This window comes from Strongylocentrotus purpuratus, unplaced genomic scaffold, assembly GCF_000002235.5.
Source record: "Strongylocentrotus purpuratus isolate Spur 01 unplaced genomic scaffold, Spur_5.0 spur5_scaffold_6, whole genome shotgun sequence".
In the NCBI taxonomy this organism is placed as follows: Eukaryota; Metazoa; Echinodermata; class Echinoidea; order Camarodonta; family Strongylocentrotidae; genus Strongylocentrotus; species Strongylocentrotus purpuratus.
Genome location: NW_022145612.1, coordinates 32829405 through 32852743, shown reverse-complemented (window position 1 = coordinate 32852743; position 23339 = coordinate 32829405). Strand labels below are relative to the sequence as shown.

At 36.8% G+C, this 23339-nt stretch overlaps 1 protein-coding gene across 1 annotated transcript; it reads left to right on the top strand.

Moving 5' to 3' along the window:
* The first annotated feature begins 1362 nt into the window (after positions 1-1362).
* Positions 1363-22046, top strand: LOC752630 (basic leucine zipper and W2 domain-containing protein 1). Its single transcript, XM_031000393.1, has 15 exons — positions 1363-1412; positions 11151-11220; positions 11562-11738; positions 12170-12279; positions 12508-12573; positions 13197-13332; positions 14079-14188; positions 15261-15347; positions 16025-16108; positions 16953-17018; positions 17998-18078; positions 18630-18701; positions 19448-19514; positions 20812-20934; positions 21813-22046. The coding sequence occupies exons 2-15, from the start codon at positions 11160-11162 to the stop codon at positions 21869-21871; spliced, it is 1299 nt and encodes a 432-aa protein (XP_030856253.1). The 5' UTR covers positions 1363-1412; positions 11151-11159; the 3' UTR covers positions 21872-22046.
* The last annotated feature ends 1293 nt before the right edge of the window (positions 22047-23339 follow it).

The window sequence follows — 23339 nt, the reverse complement described above, 5'->3', positions numbered from 1 at the left end:
GCTCCGTATGATTTCCGTGCGGAGGCTGCGGAGACTGCACGGCTACTGCATGCAAATTGCACGATTTCCGTACAATCTCCAAAAGCCTCTATACGGATTTGCCCCGGCCTGCCCCGAGGGCCAATACAATAAATGGCACGATGCTCATAGATAATGTAAAGACAAACATCGTAGCCCGTAGCCTCCTACGATGTCTATGAAAAATCGTAGACTAATTTATCGTACGGCGCCCGGGGCAAATGTAATCCAGGCATTAGTTAGGCTTTGATTTGAAATTATTTTCGCAGCTCGCTTTTCAGTTTATTATTATTATTTTTTGTTTTCATATCGATTCGACAACACAGAGAAACCAAATTTAAGCAACATCAGTGCATTATTTTAAGCTTGAAAGATATTAATGGTAAATATTCCTTTTTGCCTGTATATATTCCGTTATATGCACCGACATAATTGCGTTATACTTCTTGGTTATACTTTTGTTACTTCGTACACCAAGACATTTTGCGGTATTTGCTCATTTATAGAGACATAGAAGGATATGTGCTTGAAATGTTGACTGATTCCATGATAAAACCACTCGTGTATGGCGTAGCCTATACGGGAATGACGACGGGGCACCACGGTTGCCACGGATTGGTGAAGAAAAAAATATGTACAAGAGGGAACTTGAGAGAATTAAGGGAAAAGGGGGGACGAAAAAGGAAGACGCCCGAATCAAATCCCGCATCGAAAGTTTCAGCTTTGCATTTCATTGTCGGAGCCGAGCCTTCCCCCCCCCCCCCCCCCCTCAGCTCAATAATTTGTGGCACTCGGCCTATCACAACCACAATAGGTTGTTTCTAAATTGCATAAATCCATGCTGTTATCATTCCGTTTCAGCACGAACAAGAAGTAGACACGCTACAAAAAGAACTACATGTGTATAATGCGTCTAGAACAAGACTAATATTTTGATAATGGAAGATTAAAATATGATTTCTACAATTCAAATCTCTTTAAATTATCGGAAATTTATGAAATAGATTAATTTAATTTAACAAATTGTTTTAATTGATAATTGCATAAGTAATGGATGAACATTAATGCGTTTATATTTATGACGAATCAAAGAAAGCATGATCTGTGTTATTTAAGACCGGGGGTGCTACTGTCATTTTCATATTCATATTATCTGATGAAACCACGTCGCCTGTGTTTGAAAAGGATTTTGTTTACATGTTAGCTCCAATAAATTTGTCAAAATATAAAAACAACAATAATTATTCATCTTTTACCCCAATTTTCATTTTGAATTATTCAATCAAAGAATTGAGCCCTGTTTTGTGTTTTAAAAGAATCCCATTACTTTAAGCTAGGCACCCCCGTATCATTCATTGTCAAATTCGTGATTTTTTGCAAGCAAGACTGTCGGAGTGAGTTCCTTTAAAAAATTACATTTTTCGTACATATGGGTAGTGTTATATTTATTTGTAAACAATTCTTTTAAAATGATGTAGTTTACTTAATTATTTGAGATTCATAGCGTGTGATGTTTGTGTTATTCGTAGAATTTAATTTAAATTCAAAAGTGTCATCAATATGGACAGTACGTCGTGAGTTTATAAGGAAACGCGTGCACAAAAGTCAATGTGTTTTTACACGTAGGATGTTTGGGAGTCGGGATGTACATGCAATTCAATGCTCCTTCCTCATGCTAAAGCAGGGCTCCCACTTAGCCGAGTTGGAGCCTCGAGTTGTGGCGAGCTGGCGCAAGCTTATGGCAAGCCGTTTTATCATAAAATCAAGAAATAATTTTACGCAAGAATTGAATTCGTGATATCAAGAATTTGATTTCGTGATATTAAGAATTGAATTCTTGATATCAAGAAATAGATATGTTTTAATTATAAAACGGCTAGCCATAAGCTTGCGCCATCTCGCCACAATTTCGAGGCTCCAACTCGGCTAAGTGGGAGCCCTGCTTAATGCTTAGTGCTATCCGCTAGTGCTAGGTATAGATGTAGACCGAAATTTTCTGTCTCTTTCGTTCGTTAGCCTCTGATTTGGGTAGGTCGGCTCTCTCTTTAGAGACGGAACAGCCCTAGACCCTATACGCTGTAGTGGACGCGTGTTTGTGTAAAGAAACGTTACACAAAACTTGGCCAAACTTAATCCCTAATTTTGATATTTTACCAGATGCATTTCCGATGTATTTATATCCCTAAATTATCTACATGCTTAACTACTTCGGTTCCACTTACCAACTTGACTACTTCAATCCGTTTAATGGTCCCTTTTCAGGAAATTATGGGTCAAGATCGACATCCATGAAGAAAATCTTGCAGCCGGGTTGCGTCTCTTGTAGTCTACGCTGAAGGCAAAATGATTATAACGAAAAAACTGCATGTCATTACGAACTCGTAGCTCGTGCACAGTTTTTCCGTTATAATCATTTTGCCTTCAGCGTAGACTACAAGAGACGCAACCCGGCTGCAAGATTTTCTTCATGGATGTCGATCTTGACCATAGAGATATATACTATGATCTTGACCCATAATTTCCTGAAAAAGGACCATTAAACGGATTGAAGTAGTCAAGTTGGTAAGTGGAACCGAAGTAGTTAAGCATGTAGATAATTTAGGGATATAAGGCGCCACGGATTTATTCAACTGGCATTCGGAATGCATGTAGAATGCATGTAGAATGCCCTATTCAGAATCTATTGTTCCGTTAATCCACATTCCAGAATGTACCTAGAATGTACCTAGAATGCGGTAATTAACGACTTAATTGGCGCATTCTGGGTGCATTCTGGATTGCTCCATGAATAGGCCATCCGAACAAAGGCGATATCGATCGGCAGCGACTACCTTCTTGATATTGCGTGCCGGAATAGTTTCGATATAGAATGAACCATAAGAATTGATAGAAATCAACAGATATTTAATTGGTTTCGCTTCTGTCTCTCCCGCGATCGGTCGCTCTTTGCATTTCTCGAGCGCAGGTGATAATGGACTTACTTTTATTTCTTTCCGACGGCTAACCGGTAACATCAGCGATATTTAATTGTTTTCGCTTGTAGCTCTCTTTCTCTCACTATTTATTTCTCAAGCGTCGGTGATATTGTAATTGATTTTCTTTCTTTTCTTCAGCTTATTAAAGATGGTGAAAAGAGTAGAAGAAAGATTGAGAAAGAATGAAGACAGATTTATTATGACATTCCCGCCAGACCGCCACAAATATGTTCTGAGTCGGCGCTCTCAGAACAAAGGCGCGTTGCAGTGTCAAATATACGCGGTGTTTTGAAACGTTGGTGTTGATTGACATGATGCCTCATTAAAGATGGTAAAAAGAGTAGAAGAAAGATTGAGAAAGAATGAAGAAAATATTTTGCATGAAAATGCGGATGAATCTGAATGATCAAAATGAGAGGAAGAAAGAGGATGCAAGAGATGGTGGGTGTTGAAAGATCTGAGGACTAATGAAATGATACATTTAGATAAAAAGCGAGAGTGGATATTTGTGGTTACCATCTTATTTTTAAACTTTTTTTTATTGGCAGGGATGGGGGTCCGTTTTTTGTTTGTTTTTGTTTTGTTTTTTTTTGGCCAGGGAGGAAGCGGCCTGGCCCCGTTGCCCCCCCCCCCCCCTCCATGCGTCTGCGCCTGAAGGAAAGCACATATGTCGTTTCGAATAATCTTATTTCCAAACCGAGACGGACATTATTTTGTTTGTGGTCTGTGCTTATATGTTGTGTATAATTTGTTTGTTAAGCGCACACTATCCTACCTTACCCCTCCCCCACCCCCTTTTTTTTTACATCACCTACTTCATCAACCCTCTCTAATTTTTTAATTCCATCTCTTACAAATAATGATTTTTTTTTTGTTGGACTTATATCATTTTTTTTAACGGAATTTCATAAAGATTGTAGAGGGTGTGATTATTTATTCCAAAACAAATAGAGAGAAGGTCATATATAGATCAGTAGATAGTGGGGGGGGGGGGAGATGAAAATTAAGTGAGCCGGAGGGGAATTGCAGAGAACGAGGGAAAGAAAGAGAATGCAAGAGACTAATTGTAGTCTTTTTTATATATATTAGAAAAACAAGATTTCTTATTTCTTATTTCCAATCTAAATGGTCCGCATGCTCTAATAATTGAACAATGTTATCTCACGCCACATGGCATGTGCACAACAACATGACATGTGCGCAACAACGACATACAAATAATGACAGATTTATTATGGCATTCCCGCCACAAATATGTCGGCGCTTTCAGAACAAATGCGCGTAACAATGTCAAATATACGCGTGTTTTAAACTTTGGTGTTGATTGACATGACGCCTCATTTTAGATAAGAAGGAGACAGTGTTTATTCGAGATTGAGATGGATTTATTATTATCGAGAGAGAGAGAGAGAGAGAGAGATTACAGGTGTAAATTGGCCGTATGCCTATAACAATCCTAAAATGTTGGAATTTTTTGTAATACACAAATGTTTTTGTCATCGGAAATAATTGCTCCTCACCATGGCATTTGACCATTCGCAACAAGGACATTCAAATAATGACAGATTTATTATGACATTCCCGCCACATGTCGGCGACCTCAAAACAATCGTAAATATCGCGGTCTGTTCGAACTTGGGTGTTGATAACAACATTTCCAAGATACAGTCATCAATCCAACTTTCATATCCCCACCAATCTTTCGTGGTCGGGGGAAGGAGGGGGGGGGGGGAGGAGGGGGGGGGAAGGAGGGGGGAGGTGGGGGGAGCATCATCCATTGATATTTTGTTGGTTCCTATCTAGTGAACTTAAATTGACAGTCGTAATGGATAACACTAGGTCTGAACCGTGAAACTACGAGACGTCCGGTAATATGAATACAAGTGTATCTATATATGGCACAGATAGCATAACATAATATCGGCCTTTAGAGTTATTGGACTGATCCCGCACCGTAATGTGCCCCTATAAAGAAATACGGGGTTCTCGAGCAGGGACATTTGATAAGTCTGCGGGCACATACACTATATATTGAAAGATATGAAAGATATATCTTGAAAGTTTTTTTCTATGCAGGGAGATGTGAGATTCCCCTGGTCTATAGATGGTTGTTTCGAGAGGTACAGTACATGACGTATTGCAGTCTCTTAAATCAGACTCTATTTTATGTATTACGACTGACAAGGGCTTTTGTCTGCGAGCTAATTTTGATCGAGGTAGAGTAGACAAGATAGAGAGAGATATACGTGTATTGTAGGCCTGAGTGAGACACAGTGGCCCGAATTCACAAAGCAAGGTTTGAGCTCAAACCTCCTTTTGTTTCGCTAAACCTCCTTGTTTGTAAATAACAAATGGAGGTTTGAGCTCAAACCTTGCTTTGTGAATTCGGGCCAATTTGTTTTGTTGTAAACTTTCAATAATATCGGTTGCGTGTCTTTCTTTCTACAATTGCAAAGTGATAACGTATTAAACCCAGTCTATTCAATTATAAGGCGCACTATTTATGCCCGAATCGGGAAACAACAGACCTGTTCAGCCTACGCGTTGGCTCCGGTGAATAGCCAAACAAAACCGGTTTTGCATCAGGGGTGGGTTATTGAATGGCTGTTTTCGCATCCCGCAATTAAGGCCTTTGTTTTGTTATCTGTTCTTGTTTATCGGATCGTTTTTCAAACTTTCATGAATACGTTCCCCTGATTTTGTTTGCTTTTCTTTAAAGCAAATAGATTGCACATTTATTTTAATTAAGTACAATTTATAAATGCCAAGTCTCAGATGTTTCATATATATTCCCATCAATCTTTCGGGGGAAGGGGGGGGGGGGGAGCATCGTCCATTGATATTTTTGGTTTCCTAGGGAACAGTCGTAATGGATAACACTAGGTTAAATATCCGTGAAACTACAATTTTCATATTCCCATCAATATTTCGGGGTTGGGGAAAGGGGGGGGGGGGGTAATTACGAGCATCGTCCATCGATATTTTTTGGTTTCCTAGTGAACTTTAATTGACAGTTGTAAGGCCCCCAAAAATCATTTAGTTGTCCTCGATTGCTTTTCTGGAGTAGGGGCGGGTGGGCGGAATTTTTTTCCTTCCCCATTAAAAAAAAAAAAAATCCATAAAAAAGTAAAATAATTGGGAAGTCAGGCATTTAAACAAACAAAGTCTATAAAACATTTTAATATGGTAAAAGACTAGTTTCCCATGTGACGGAGCGATTTCGGTTACATCGCCAGTAATGGAAAATATGGCGGTGCTTTCTACTTTCATTGCTCATTGCGCATCATTCAGTCAATTTCGTGATATGTTTGTAAATATACAAATGAAAGTTCGGACTTTTTTATTTCTAAAAATATAAGTTTTGTTCATCAATACGAAAAATAAGGTCCATTATTTTTTTAGGGAAATTGCCGTCTTATTTTGCTGAAGCTTCTCGTCTTTCCTTCTCAATACACTCACAATACAAATTGCGTAAGATCGGTTGATACCTCCATTGTTCAATTGATTCATTCCCCCATTGTCAATGATTGTCGTCTGCTGAAGCTCGGCCGATTATCAACCGAGCCATAAATAATAGGCCTAAGCCTTCGTTTTAAATGGGTTTTATAAAAAAAAAATTGTAACGATATTCTGACCAACATTATGCCATGATCTACACGAAATGCCCTTTCTTTTAAATGTGCAAATCAAATATAGGACTATTTGGGAAATGAATTTTGAGATAAAAAACAAAAATAATATTTACTTTGAATACTTTTGACTTCGTTTCTCATAATTTGAAATATTAATTTTGCCATCTAAAAAAGGCCGTCGTGTGCCTTACCATATTACCATCTTACCACTATTGCCTAAATATATTTTATAAAATAAAATGACACGCAAATCCCATTTATCAGGATAACCACTGAACAGCTAGACTTGTTTGGGTTATCCCCTCGTGAGAATTCAATTTATTTGTCTTCGTCTTCATCTGTGTTCTCGTTCAACCTATCTTGTCAATAAAACTTGGTTAATCCTCGTTTCATGATCAGTTCTGTAGATGGCATGTACATGACTGTATACATGAAGTGATGATGATGGCGATGATGATGCTTACAATATTGTAATAGAATAGTAATGATAATAGAAATTAATTTCTTCATCTTGCAATCGCTTGTCTTTATTGCCAAAAAACTTGTTTTTTTTTATGTTGCCTTGCTTTTGTTCCCTTTAAAAAAAATCTCATATTCGTGGCTATACCTATTACTCAAACCTGCTCTTAAATGGCTACATGCCCTCGTAAAGGTAAATAAGTTAGAGTGGTAGTTTGTATTGTCATGTAGTTTGACCTACGTTTAGGCCTACATCCTCTTCTTTCAAAACGGTAATCTTCCAGAGTAGTTACTTCTTTACATTCGTTTGTTCCTCTTATTGTGGGATCCGGTCCAGGCAGCTGAGATAAGCGTTTCATAATAGAGGAGGTCCATACATGAATGATTCGCTAAATTGATCAAGTTGATAACATGAAAAGCGTATTGTCAAGAGTTCCGACACTGGTAATTACAGGGGAGAAGAATTACCAAGTCAGGGGTGGTTTATTTAATGGCTATTTTCACACCCCGCAAAGGCTTCTGTTTTTGTTTATCGGATCGTTTTTCAAACTTTTATGAATGTTTCCCATGATTTTTTTTGCTTTCCTTTACAAAGCGAATTTCCACCACAGGGTTGGATTGCCCATTTTTTTTAATTAAGTATAATTTATGAATGCCAAGTCTCAGATGTTTCATATTCCCATCAATCTTTCGGGGGAAGGGGGGGGGGGGGACATCGTCCATCGATATTTGTTGGTTTCCTAGGGAACAGTCGTAATGGATGTCGATGTTAATACTGAATAATTATGATGTTCCCACTGAGTAAAATACGTCCTTTGCCTCCACCGTTAAATCTTTCCCTTGCATTTATTGAACGTGTAGTGTAATTTACTTGACACCCAGTTGATTTGAACGAAAGCAAAAAAAGGCAACAACAACAACAACAACAACAAAAGAGAGAGAGAAAGAGATTGATGATAGTTTGACCGAGTTTGAAGAATTTGAAATAAAGCGGCCGCAACTTTTTTAAGGGAAAATGGAAACGTACTACCAAGATATTTGTTTTTCTTCAATTAGGAGACAACGTGTTTCCGCTGTTATCAACTTCAGAAAATCAGAAGTTGAGAGAACGAATGTTATATCTTGTTTAAAAAGATAAATAAAAATAGCTCTTACTCCTTCTAAAAGTGCTCCGTGCTGTCAATATAAAATGATACCTATTCATATTCCAACACTATGCCGGCAGAAATTTGAAAAGACAAACAATTTATTTTATATAAATGTAATCTTTTTCGAGCGGGAAAATACTTGTATTAGAACTCGTTCGTAGCGTCAAAATTCATTTTACCGGGGAAGAAATAAAGCGGCCGCAACTTTTTTATTGGAAAATAGAAACTTAATACCAAGATATTTTTTTCCTTCAATTAGGAGACAACGTGTTTTCGCTGTTATCAACTTCAGAAAATCAGAAGTTGAGAGAAAGAATGTTATATCTTGTTTAAAAAGATAAATAAAAATAGCTCTTACTCCTTCTAAAAGTGCTCCGCGCTGTCAATATAAAATGATACTTATTCATTTTCCAACACTATGTCGGCAGAAATTTGAAAAGACAAACAATTTATTTTATATAAATGTAATGTTTTTCGAGCGGGAAAATACTTGTATTAGAACTCGTTCGTAGCGTCAAAATTCATTTTACCGGGGAAGAAATAAAGCGGCCGCAACTTTTTTATGGGAAAATAGAAACGTAATACCAAGATATTTTGTTTCTTCAATTAGGAGACAACGTGTTTCCGCTGTTATCAACTTCAGAAAATCAGAAATTGAGAGAACGAATGTTATATCTTGTTTAAAAAGATAAATAAAAATAGCTCTTTTTCCTTCAAAAGGTGCTCCGCGCTTTAAAAAATGATACTTATTCATTTTCCAACACTATGTCGACAGAAATTTGAAAAGACAAACAATTTATTTTATATAAATGCAATCTTTTTCGAGCAGGAAAATACTTGTTTTAAAACCAGCTTGTAGCGTCAAAATTCATTTTACCGGGGAAGAAATAAAGCGATCGTAACTTTTTTTTCTTGGGAAATGGAAACGTAATTCCAAGATTTTGTTTCCCTTCAATTAGGAGACAACGTGTTTTCGCCGTTATCAACTTCAGAAAATCAGAAGTTGAGAGAACGAAAGTTATACCTTGTTTAAAAGATGAAAAAAAAAATAGCTCTTACTCCTACTTACTCCCGCGCTGTTTATATAAAATTATACTTATTCATATTCCAACACTATGTCGGCAGAAATTTGAAAAGGCAAACAATTTATTTTATATAAATGCAATCTTTTTTCGAGCAGGAAAATACTTGTATTAAAACCAGCTCGTAGCGTCAAAATTCATTTTAACGGTTAAGAAATACAGCGATCGTAACTTTTTTTTATTGGGAAATGGAAATGTTATTCCAAGATATTTTTCCCTTCAATTAGGAGACAACGTGTTTTCGCTGTTATCAACTTCAGAAAATCAGAAGTTGAGAGAACGAATGTTATACCCTGTTTAAAAAGATAATTAGAAATAGTTCTTACTCCTTCTAAAAGTGAGCCGCGCTGTCGAACCTTATGAGGTATAGTCGCATTTGAAATCACGCATCTCTGATTAATCGCCAGCGTCTCCGGCATGCTTTTTCATCGCCCAATTCTCAAAAGTCCATGCGTTTTGCGCCTTTTGTCTAGAGAACAAAGGGGCATTCCAGAATGCATTCCAGAATTCGTACAGAATGTGCGCATTCTGGAATGCCCCTTTGTTCTCTAGACAATAGGCGCAGGTCGCATCGATTTTTTGAGAATGTGGCTAGAATGTGCGCATTCTGGATACATTCCAGAAAGATTAACAAGTGCATTCCGAATGCATTCCGAATGCCAGTTGAATAAATCTGTGGCGCCTAAGTACATTGGAAATGCATCCGGTAAAATATCAACGCGCGTCCACTACAGCGTATAGGGCTGTTCTGTCTCTAAAGAGAGAGCCGACCTACCCAAATCAGAGGCTAACGAACGAAAGAGACTGAAAAATTCGGTCTAGGTATAGATGTAGACTCTATCAGGCCAGGCCAGGCAAGACGTTGTTTGTCCAGACAGGTGGTGTAGATTATGTGGAGAGTTGATTTGAAATAGTAATTTAAAGAAATTGACATGCAATATTTCTTTTCATTTCATCTTTAAGAATAAGACTGATTTAACTTAAGACTTTATGAAAGTACAAATATTATGGCGCTAGCCGCTCAGCTCAGCGCTAGAGTAGAGGCGCCAGCGGAGTAGCGGCTCAGCTCAGCGCTAGAGCCACTTGTTCAGAATCAGATTCAAAATCATAATCAGACTTTGTTTGATCCGTAAAGGCATAGGCCTAAGCCGACGTAGCTCCGGCGTGGAGATACCCTACTGAAATTGAAACTAGACCAAAAATTTGGTCTCTTGCGTTCGTTATCCTATTATTTGGGTAGGGTCGTCTCCTCCCTTTAGAGACAGAAGCCGACCATCAGTATAAAGGGCGCTGGTCTGAGAATGAGGATCATCTGCATAAAACGTGGATATCCTCGTATACGCTGACAAAATGCGTTCCTCCCCAAAAAGATCTTCCACATTTTCGCAGACGTTTTTGTTCTTCAGCGCTCTGGGGGTTTCGGGTTCCCGATTTGCCCTCTGGCGATGCAAAAAATAGTCGGCATAAAAAAATACCTCAGTTCACTGTCTTATTTTATGGGTTGGCTGTCTTCCAAACAAGGATTTATCACTCATAACGTGAAAGTCTCTGTACAAAGTCAATGTAAAATGCATCAAGAAAATCATTGCGGAACCAATTTTTCGCATCGCCAACGGGCGGGATTGGAAATCAGAATCGTCAGCGAAAATGCAGACGATCCTTATTTTTGTGGACGCATCTGTTCACATTTATTATATTTAAAGCTTCCGGACACACGGTTCAGTGTAGAAATGTTAGAGAAAAAAATGCCTGAGTTATCTCTAATGCTTCACTCGGTAACCTCAGTTACTATACATTCTGATCATTTTTGTCTTGCCATGTATTTCGCTGTTACAGAAAAACTTTATGAGTCAAAAGGAGCAAAAGCCTACGCTCACGGGCCAGCGAACTCGGACCCGAAAGAGGGGTAAGTTATTAATTCATCTTATTTCATTATTTCTTGTACTTATTTTAGTTTGTTTGTATGCGAGTGTGTGTGTAAGTTATGTATACACAGTTACACACACTCTTTCTATCTCTTTCTCTCTCTGACACTCTCTCTCTCTCTCTCTCTCTCTCTCACACACTCTCACACTCTCACACACCCACACACACACAAATTGTTTAAGACAAGAAAGACACAGTAATTTTGCATAATTAATATTTAATTCCTATAGAACATTAGTCAGTTTCATGTAAGCAGTAAGTATTTTGCTATGATGATATTGGATGTTGTAAAATCTTTTATCCTTTCATATTTTTGATCAGATGAGAAAGAGAAATACGACCCAACTGGGTTCCGTGATAGTATCCTGCAAGGACTTAACGAAGCTGGCACAGATTTGGAACAAGTATCCAAATTCTTGGATGGGGCAGGCTCTAAGCTGAACTACCGGCTGTATGCTGAAACCCTTCTTGACATTCTTTTTGCTGGTGGCATTTTAGGTAAGTAAACAACTAGCAAAAATTGTATTCACACGGACAAAGAACAATGAAGACATTTTCTAATCCAAGCTTCTATTCAAGTTTGCTAGGGCAGGGGCCCTTCATACGTTTGACAGGTTGGTCAGAAATATGTACCTGAAATGACATTCCAGTTTCACCCATACCCATACCATGGTTCCATTAAAGAGTAGCGGACCATTTGGTAGACTAGAGTGCTATCCTTAACCCCCTTTCGATTGCAGAGATGCCATTTTTCAGGCCCTGACAACTCACCATGTAAGGCCTTTTCAAACGTCAAACTTAAACATGCCAGAGTCTCTTTTCAGGCTCATTGGATGAAGTCAGCTTCAGTACCATATGTTATATTTTATTTTAAGATGATGGGTTAAAGTTGTTTATTGTTGACTTGCATCTACATGTATATCTTACAGCACCTGGGGGCTCAGTGGTAGAGGATTCAGATAAGACCAAGGTTTGCCGCAGCGAAGTCTGCGTGTTCACCACCAAGGGAGATGTCGAGGCAATGCAAAACTTTGGTGAGGTAAGTCAAACTTAATGGCAGTTTTGTATTTTTTAAATTGTAAGTCCTATTATTTATGATGTTTGGAAAAGGAAAGTTTTAAACTTTAATTGACAGTTTAAAAGAGTTGATTACAATGATTTTAAGATATCTGTAAGATGAGGCTGTTTAATAATTTCGAGAATATACTGGCTTGCATGTATGCTTCATACTATAAAGCTGTAACTCTCATTCTGTGTTCCTCTTCAGGTGTTCAGCAAGTTGACTCGCCGCTACAAGTACCTCGAAAAGAAACTCCAAGATGAACTTGTCAAGGTAAGTTTAAAGGGCAATCCCCCACACCAAAACAATATGTGTATGGAGCACCGGGAGTTAAGATTAAAATGCTGAACTAAAAATGTGACGGAAAAGACAGTTACTGCTTTCGTATCGAGTACAGCTAGCTATCATTTAGATTAAAGAGAGAAGTTTGAGTTGTGGGAAGAGGTGAAAAATAATTTGTGAGCGTTGTTATTGTTATTACGCAGTGTGGAAGAACATCAGATAAAAAATGTTCCCTGAAAAGCATGGCTCTTCAAATGCTTTCATATTCTAAATATGACGTACAACAACATAAAAATCCGGACAGATTTTTATGCCACATGTTCGTATAGCCCCATATACATCTTTCTGTGTACAGTGCTTGTAACTTTACCAAGACTGGGCCAAATTTCTTATCATCTTTATGATTCCAGAACCTTGCACTACACACCAATACTTATATGCTAGATGATCAACTTTTTCTCATCAATTCCACACCCGTTTCACAATGCAATTGCATGACCAGAACTCAACCTTATTTTTAAAGAAATTGTCCTGCAGGAGACTGTAAATGGCCGCAAATTTGTCTGCTATGCTGCAAGATTTGTAAGAAATCAATGTCCATTTTTGTTTTGCAGATTATCCTGTTCCTTAAGGGCTTCACTGAGGTGGAGCGCAAGAAGGTAGCCATGATTACTAGCATCATGCTGGCTAATAACCAGGTAGATGCTAAATGCCTCGCAAGTCTCTTCAATGATCATCTTGTCAAAGATGGTAAGTCCTGAATCATTGGGTTGAATAAATATAGAAGAAAAAGAGAGGTTCGGACGGGTCTAAGATATTTGATATCAAGTACAATATTTAAATAATAAATTGGCACTAGAGGTGTCATTTTAGTTGATATTTGGGTGGGTCCAAGGTTAAGTGGGTCTGTAATCTTAGTAGAATTATCAATTAAATTGAAACTGTTTATGTCAGGTTCTGTATACCGTATTTGCCGGCGATAAGGCCGCACGGCCACATAGGCCGCACCCCAACTTTGACATTTCATCGTAGTCCTATATGTGCAAAATTGTGCTGGTTTTGACTTTCGTTTTTTTTTTTTTTTTACTCTTTTGCCGTAAAGGCCGCACCCCGACATTTTGATATTTTCTCTTCCAAAAATACTGCGGCCTTTACGCCGGCAAATAGGGTATCAGTTGTGTATGGGGCATGATTGCTATAGCAAAATACTCACAAAAATGTACATAGATTTTTGAAAAATCAAACCTTTTTTGAAGAGACACGTATATATAAATATGATAATTGAATTTCTTAAGGAATAAAAACGTGAAGATATTGGCCTAGCTGCTTGAAGAAAATTAGTGCATTGCATGTATTTCAAAATGTTAATGAAAGTTCTTTTGAAATTCTGAAAATTGAATCTTGATGGTGAAAATGTTGACAGGGTGATTCAAAATTGCAACTTTGTTTCTTTCTCATTTAAATGCGTTTTCATATCTTTTGTCATTTATATGCAGGCATTGCCTTGCAGTTTGCAGTGGACATGTTTGCTGTATGGTTGAAGGAACGTGATATGAACAACATCGGTTCAGTGCTGAGTAAGGCACAACTCGACAACAGACTACTGGTAAGGGCATTTCGCTACCATTATATATTTTTTTTAAGCCAGAAAATGCGCTAATTCGTTGATAAATGAATTGGGCATGTGGCATTTTGATATTGTGACTTATCCTCATGACTTTGAAGTTGATATTCCTGTCCTGAACTTTGTACAACAGTTACTACAGACAGCTAACATAAATGTGTGCCACTGTTGCAGCAAAGGAATCACTAGGGACTTTTAGATTGAGTGGACGAGAACGGCGTGAACGTCCACAGATCATGCGTGTCAACTTAGTCAACTGCCCCTGTTAACTACAGTTAGAAATCTTTTAGATTTCACTCAAGGATATACGTCGACAGGAAGTTAGCGTGATGAAGTCATAAACGACACGCCAAATTTCAAAAGAGTTTCTGCGTGCAAGGACCCGGCGTACCGTCACGTCAACAGCCAGGTGGGCGGTGCGAAGGCAAAGCTCATGCACACTGCCACTGCTACTAGCTATAAAAGTATAGACCTTTCTATGGATGCTATAACATACCAATCAAACTTTCAGTTCAAGACATAGAGTTTTAATGAGAATAGAGAGAAGGGCAGTGGCGGATCCAGGATTTTCCAGTAGGGGAGGGGGGCCTGAAATTTGGAAATTCCCGCAAACCATTATTTCAACTCAAAATACCAATACTTTGGGGAACTGCATTGAGGAAGTGCGTATGCAATTTTTTTTTGCTCAACAGGGGGGGGGGGGGGGGAGGAGGACTAAAATGTGCCTTGAAATGACGTCATCGCGAAGCAGTCCACTATGTCGATGTGCAAATCTTAAAGTCCCTATCGACCAATCTAAAAGACACTTGTATGCCTTATAACATGGAATAGACTTGTTGTTACTTCTTGACATTGTCAATTTCTCAAAGTTATATCAAGTGTTTTGATGATTATGCTCTTTTGAAATATAGAATTTTCTAAGTGATATATTAAACAATTTTCTAGATAGGGAGATGTATTCTTAACATGTGAACTTTTCCATTCACATGTATTTGCATTTTTTAAATTTGAAAATAGATCTATTTCTGATAGACGCACATATTTAATTCCACAGGAACTGATGCCTATTTCCAAGAGAAGCGAAGCCCAGTTTGAAAACATTTTCTGTGAAGCAGGTCTGACTGATTTTGCAAACTATCAGGTAAGTAATGCCCTTATTTTGTCCTGGGGAGAAAATGAATATTCCAAGATATTCATCTGAATAATGATATTTGGTACATTTATGGGTTATATTGAAGAGATAGTATAAAGCAAACTGAAAAATGTATATGAATTATGAAACCATATATGTCTTCACATTTGCTCTCTCAATGTACTTAAAAGCATGTTACTGTTGTTGCGTTTTTTACAAATATGTATATGTATATATATATATATATATATATAGATATATAGAACAAGGGATCTAAAAAGATCACAACGTTTTGTGTGCCGCTGCAACACTTTGTCAGGCAATAAAATATAATGTAAGCAAGCGTGTTTTACTCTACTGGCGGACTGGCAGATGGAGGGTTTTTTAGGCCGTTTTTTGGTTATTCACATTCTTAACATTAATCTCTCTTTAAAACAACATGCTAAGATTGATGTTCCTACTCCCAGTAGCTACTAATTTTTTAATTGATTATGATTAAACAAAGATTTATGTTCAAGTTCGGTGATGATTTTCTTACTCTTGACTCATAAATGGGAGCAAGAATATTAATCTGATTTAATGTGATAGATGTACAAGATATTGAAAGAGAACAATTTTTACACATTGGAAAAGTAGAATTATCTCACCATCTGTCGTTATGCTCTTATTGTGTTATATCTTTGAAGCGGGCTAGAGCTCATGCTGAAAGCAAGAAACGTCTTTTCAAAGAACTTTCTGAGATCACTGAAGACTCTGGAGACATAAAAGAGGTATTTATTTAAATCCTTTTATTTTTAGACATATTTATATTGTAGTGTAAGAACATTTAAAGAACTTGGCCTACAGGCTGAAAGTGCTAAAGCAGTATAAATGAAATAACTTCTGAAATTTCAGATCTCTCTTGAAAACAACATGCTATTCCCAGTAGCTACTCATATTTATTTGATTATGATTAAACAAAGATTCATGTTCATGTTCAGTGATGATTTTCTTACTCTTGACTCAAAAGTGGAAGCCAGAATATTGCACTGATTTAATCTGATGAACTTGGCCTACAGGCTGAAAGTGCTATAGCAGTATAAATGAAATAACTTCTGAAATTTCAGATTATTATTTTTTTTATTTTCTTCAGTTGCAGTACAAGAGGATGTATTTAATTTCCTGTCATTCTAACTCATGTTGATTTAGTGGGATGTAATGCAGTATTTAGGGACAGCCTTTTTGTGAATGTACTATTTATGATGGTTCTGATCAATTGAATAACAGACTTGTTTGAGGCACATGTTCACAGTTATTGATTGATTTCTAAGAGTGTAATAGATAATCCAATAGTAGAGTCCTGGGGCCTGTCTTATAAAGAGGTTATTTTAATCGCAACTATCTACATAAGATATAGGAGACTGCGAAAATGCTATTGATTTGGATCAATCGCAACCCTTTAAACATGTAAGACAGGCCCCAGATGTGTCAATATCAAAATTCACATTGTTAAGTGAGGCACTTGGGTACAAGGGCATCATATAATTTCAAACTGTACAATCATAGTGTATGGTATGTTATCGTTTGGATTGAAATAGATCACTTATCGGGATGTTTTTATTTGAATTTTGACAGATGCAAACCGCAATTCAGGAAACCATGAAGAAGAATGATTTTACTGGAAAGGACATCATTGGTGTAGTAAGTGTTCATTTACAGATGATTATATAATATTGAATGGCTTTGGTGTCATACAAGGGTATATTCCACAAGCTGATGAGCATATTTCACAAGTCAGCAAGTGAAATTTTCTAAAAGGGAGTCCGATATACCTTCATATCTCATGAAGTAAAAGCCATTCAATATTAGTATTATTGTATGAATTCTATTATCTCAATTTTCCCCCTTGCATCCTTATTCTTTTCTATTAAATTCAACATCAAACATAGGGTTTAACCGCATGTTCACTTTTTTACACATTCGCACACCCAAAAATATGAGATGTGGAAAATTCTTGCCTGGTCGTCCAGGTACTTTTTCACAATCCATGAGATATTGTTTTAAAATCGTATGGTCATCTGTGTACTTTTGCACAAAATTGAACATACTTTAATTTTTCTGGTAGGAGCAAAACCCTTCTTACGAAAAGTAATACATATTAATGCGTGAACTCTTACTCAAATGTAAATCATGTATTGAAATCTCTAATGAAATTGCTCCAAATTTGTTGGAGGAGGTCAGTAGGTGTCCCATATGTTACACAAAGTATTGTGGATTCACATTGAATCTGTCATTTGATTTCATATTTTGTCTGATTTAAGCTCCAGTAGAGCTACAGGTATATCCTTATTGCAATAAAAAGGTATACCGGTACTCAGGTCTAGATGTGGTCAGTAACGTAGGGGACTTAGGGGATGTAGTATAACTTGACTTGCCCTATTATTACAAGGACAAAGTCTATCTCTCTTTATAATAATGCTTATTCTTATATCTTAAACTGTGGCTGCCATGAGCTTCAGGGCAGTTTACATGAGCTTCAAGGCAGTTCAAAACTGTTTTGTGCATTATATGAGCAACAAAAAGATGTGCACACATTACATGTGAGGGCAGGTTTGCATTACGAATGTAATTACCTTTCGTATAGTAACCATGTGACTACTTCTGTCATTTATTTCTTCAGCTCTGGAAGGCAATGATGAAGTCCAATGAATGGTCCAAGAAAGAAGAAAATTTGCGAGAACAGCTAGGACGTTCCTTCAAGGTAATTACTTTCACTATCACGCCATTTGCTGGTCTGTCATATGTCTTGTAGCTTATGATTATGCTGAAGTATGTATGATTATGTAAGGATGAACCGATTAGATTTTGTGGGTGAGATGTGTAAGGTCACAGAGTCAATAAATATCACAGCAAATGTTTTTTTACTGCGATAATATAAGATGTCTTGAAGCAATTTCAACCAAACTTGATTGAAGTCAATGTGTGTATAAACATGTATGTATAAGCATGTTGAATTGACCTCATTTGAGTTTAGGTGTAAGATATCAGAGGTGAAATATTAAATGGTCTTGAAAAGTGTTGAATTTCACTAAAAATATCTTTTTACAGTGATAACTTACCAGAACCAATTTGAAGTATAAAAGTGTAATTTGAAGCAGCATAAAAAGAGTTATGGTTCTTAAGGTCAGATGTTTAAGGTAATAGGATTGTTAATCAGTACACTAACATGTAGGCAGAGGCTCATTAGAGGCGTAGTCAGATTTATCTTGCTTAGATATTTTACTAGACTTCTTTTGGATTTTAATCTTGCAGAAATACATGCCACTCTTCAAGACCTTTGTGACCACTGGTCGCACTGAAGCTCAACTATTACTCAAGATGCAGGTAAGTGTGGATTCTATACAAACCAATAATAAACACACAGGTGGCGGTGCCAGGGGGGGGGGGCAGCCACCTCCTTATCATTTTTAAAAAAGGAAGCGGAAGAGAAGGAGAAAGCGGAAGAGAAGGAGAAAGAGGAAAATGAGAAGGAAAAGGAAAGGAAAAGAAGGAGAACAAAAAGAAAGGAAGGGGAAGGCAAGGAGGAAGAGAACTATAATGTGTAGTATGACGTAAGGGAGGGCGGGGGAGAAGGAAAAAATAAAAAATAAAGATACAGAAAATAGAAAGAAATAAAAAAAGCAGGCCGAATCAGACGATCAGCTTATTAGCAGTTATTATAGGCCTACTGAGTGACTGAACACAGTCCTTTTGCCCGCCCATGCCATCGAGAACTCATTTAGTGAACTTCAATTGCTGAAAACGTACTTGAGTTCAACAATGACCCCCAAAATGTTTGTCTTCACTTCTGGTCATCAATTTAAACAGATATTGATATAGATATAAACAAAGTGATTGACGCAGACTAGTATTGCAAAAGAAGTTTGCCTTTCATTCTTAATGTTAAGATTTTATTTAATGTAAGGAAATGTCTGTTTTCAATCATTGTCATGTACACATGCATTGATTTCTACCACCTTCATCTTTGCCTGTATCATGTATATTTTGTAAAGTTTTCACTTTGAGTGTAATAAGCATGCTTGATTTCAAGCATAACATTTTCAATGATGTATGTTTTTTGTATGATACAGGATTACTGTCATTCTGACATTATGATGAGGAAAATGTTCACCAAGATGGTCACCTGGTTCTATTCCTGTAAGTTGAAAGAATTTGCTTACTTGATTATTGTTAAAGCCCCTCTAAAGTGCTGGGAGCCCCAAATTTGCCAAAAATTTGATGGCAAAATTTCACTCAAATTGTATCATAATGTGAAATAAGATGTAATTTAAGACACACTTCTGCAAAGATTCCAAGAGAAATTTAAAAGGGAAGTCCACCCTAATATTTAGTTATTTTTAATAGACGCAGACTAATGAGACAAACAAGTCAGTGAAAGTTTGGGCAAATTTCCGATTAGAAATAAGAAAGTTGTGAGTTTTTGAAGTTGCAATCAATCAAACACAAATTAGTAACTATGTGATATATCTTGTAAGGTCCCCTCCCATTTGCTCTCTACTATAAAAAAGAAATATTTTCCTGAAGAAAATTTTAGTCATACATGCACCCTAAATATATTTATTGCAAATGTACTCAGCAATTAGGACGATTGTTGACATTTTGTGGATAAGCACTGTAGAAAATGTTTTGAACTTTTCTGAAGATGTGAAGGAAGGATTATCCCTCATTTACTCTGGGAATATCATTAGTCAAAGATATAGAGCTTTAGTTGCAATTTGGAGTTAGGCTAGATTTCAGGGTACGTTATATAGGGTAATTTATTGTGTAAGGTCCCAGGTAACAGTTAAAAATTTGATCTGTGTTAGAAAATGAGTAAATAGAGCGATTGTCCTATGAGTATATGTTGTACAATCTTGTGAAGATATGGGTTGAAGTGTTAAAAATGGAGCAAATGGAGCGATTGCAGAGCTGCCAACCATTCCGTTTTTGCCGGAATTACTCCGTTTTTCCCTCCAAATTACGGTATTACGTTTTTTCTTCATAAAATACGTTTTTTAATAGAAAAAAAAATTTAATAATTTTTTTTTTTATTTTTTTTTTTTACATACCGCACGTCAAACAACTGCCCTAAAATGGTGATTTGATCACAAATTCAATAGAAAACTAATTTTAAAACATACTTGAAGAGAAAAATATTCTCTAAAAAAAATGAAATGCCGATAATACCAAAATAACCACCAAAAAAATTACTTGCTTGTATGGAAAAAACAGCGTGATGAATGAACATTTCTGCATTGGAAGTGTGTCCGCGTGGTTGTAAGTTTCGTTTTTATGTATTCCTTTTTTTGGCTTGAAATTCCTTTTTTTGCCATCATGATTCCTTTTTTTTGGTCGCACAAGGTTGGCAGCTCTGTGATTGTGGCTTGAAGCATACATGACATAATCCAGTGAAGCTATGTTAACTGATCTTCCTGCTTTTGTTTCTCCGATGTAGCTGATGTGCTGTCGGAAGATGAGATTCTGAAGTGGTACAAAGGCAATGACAGCCCCAAGGGCAAGGCCCAGTTCAATGAACAAATGAAGAAGCTTGTGGATTGGCTCAACACTGCTGAAGAAGGTGAGTAATTATATAATGTAAACTCAGATATTGATGATAGGTAGTTGGGGGATTCAAGACTTTTTGATAGCACACCTGGATAACAGGGTTATCAGAAGCCAGTTACTTCATGAATTCCTCTCAAACATTGGCCAAAGCGGAGCCATAATCTTTATAAGAAATCAGAGAAACAAATGAAGAAAAGAACAGAATTAAAAAGGTTAAAAATGTAAGTAATTTGAGGTCACTATCTAAATAACAAACCCTTACCAGTATGTTCATGTGTGATACCATTCATGGACAAATTCTCAATTGATTGTTTAGTAAGTATCTAATATTTACCTTGTCTGTTATGATACTTTTTTTATTGTAGGTAACACTTTTTTTAATGTCTTCCATTGGAATTACCAACTTCTAAGTGCCAGAATTTAGATAAACAATATTTTAGGTAATTTTAAATGTAAAACAAAAGGAGAAGTGGTCCATGGCCGTCATTAGATATTGTCAACTGCATTGCCAAATGTGAGATTGTCTATATCAAGACAGTTATTGAGGGATCGTTTTGTTTGAAACTAGTTTACTATTTTGTTCATTTGCTGCTTTCACTTAATCAGCTTGCTGTCCATGCTTAAATCGCCTTGAAAACCTCAAGCACTTTATGGAATACATATGTGGTAATTAATTGATGGCCAATCTAATTCTCACCCTGGGAGAAAGGGAAGCCTTACCAGAAAATCAGTTGAAGGAGAAAACATACAACCGTTACAACGTACCGTTTTGCTTCTTTGTTGTGTACTTTTGAATCGTCAAGCTGACCTGTCTTAGATGTTATCTACTTTCATTTTGAAATTGGCTTATAATACCCAATTTGTAATTCACGTTTTGTTTTGCTTCTCTAGAATCTGATGATGAGGAGGAGGATGAAGAGGACCAAGATCCAGATGAACAGGAGACCTAGAGCGTTTCAATGCCTTATTCCACATATCACACTATCATCATGTATCACCTGTAATTTCATAGTGTATTGACCCAATTTCCTCAGTCGGTATGAAATTGAGGCTTCCTTGGTCACGTGCCCTTACTGTTTCACTAGCTTTTTCTTACTTATCAACCAATTTCTCCAATTTGCATCATGAATTTTTAAGGTACTTACATTCTTGTCACAGTATGAAACAGTTATAAAATATATTTCTAACGTTTCCAGGAGAGTTTTCATTTGTCCTTTTTGGAAGGTGTTTCTGTAAAAGCCTTGCAAGCGATAAATAATTCCTCTTGAATATAATACTTCTCTTTCTCAAGTAGACAGAACATGAATGACTTACGTGCTATTGCCTTTGTGTAATTGCCTCTCTGTAAAATATTTGCATCATTCCTGAACTAAATATACGTTGTTAAGTACTCTGGAGGGAATGGACAAGTTGCAATTTGAAATGGATTCAAGATTGTAGGCAATCTAAGTAGTCGAATGACACAATTTGACTCAAGAATGCAAAGTCATTTGAACGTAATGAGCACAACTAAAGTGGAATCTACAGCCAAGATGCGCTTAAGCGTGCCATTTAGCTGTGCAGAGAAGACTCTATAAAATGTGCAGCAATGGCTCTAAATGCACACTCTTTGGCTGGGCTTGTGTTATATATGATTCAATAAAGCAAATTGCAGCCTCCATGATTCTGCAACATTTGACCTTTTAAACACGTTTTTAGAATATTTCTTCTTTCTATAATCATATTGTAACCTCTCGTATAAAACCGATTTAATTAGTGACGTACACTGTATGAACTCTGTTAATTCGAAATCTGATGGAAAATGTCTCATGCTTTTTTTGTATGGCTACTTAAGTTGCAGGTAGTGCGTATTCACTAATGCACTCATAAACACAAATTATCTGTATACAATTCCTCTATGTTATGGATAAGAGCTATGGATATTATACATGTACCTTTATGAGTCTGTATTTTTTTTTTTTCTTCAATATAAATTATACGATGCATCATTGTGATAAGATTGTTCTCCATATGAACAAAGTTACGTGGTGCTATAACATTTGACAACAATAGGTGGGCATGTCAACCAGCGATTGCTACACAAGGTAGCCCAAATGCAGAAAGTCTCAGAAGTACAGGCATGCATGTAAGGTCGTTCATTGTAAAATTGTAAAATTATGTCATACCTTGAGTCAAATGTTCTGTGCACATCATGAATGTTCTTTTTCTTTTGGGGAACTGTGTCAAATAAGTTACTTTTCTTCCCCATTTATTGTTACCAATAAAGATAAACAATGTCAATTCTTGATTGCACTGATATGATACATGTTGAGTATTGTGATATCATGGAGGGTATATTTACTACATACATTGTAGACAAATGAAATCGGGAGTGGGAGTTAAAAGGAATATTATATTCAAACTTGTACTTGTAATATG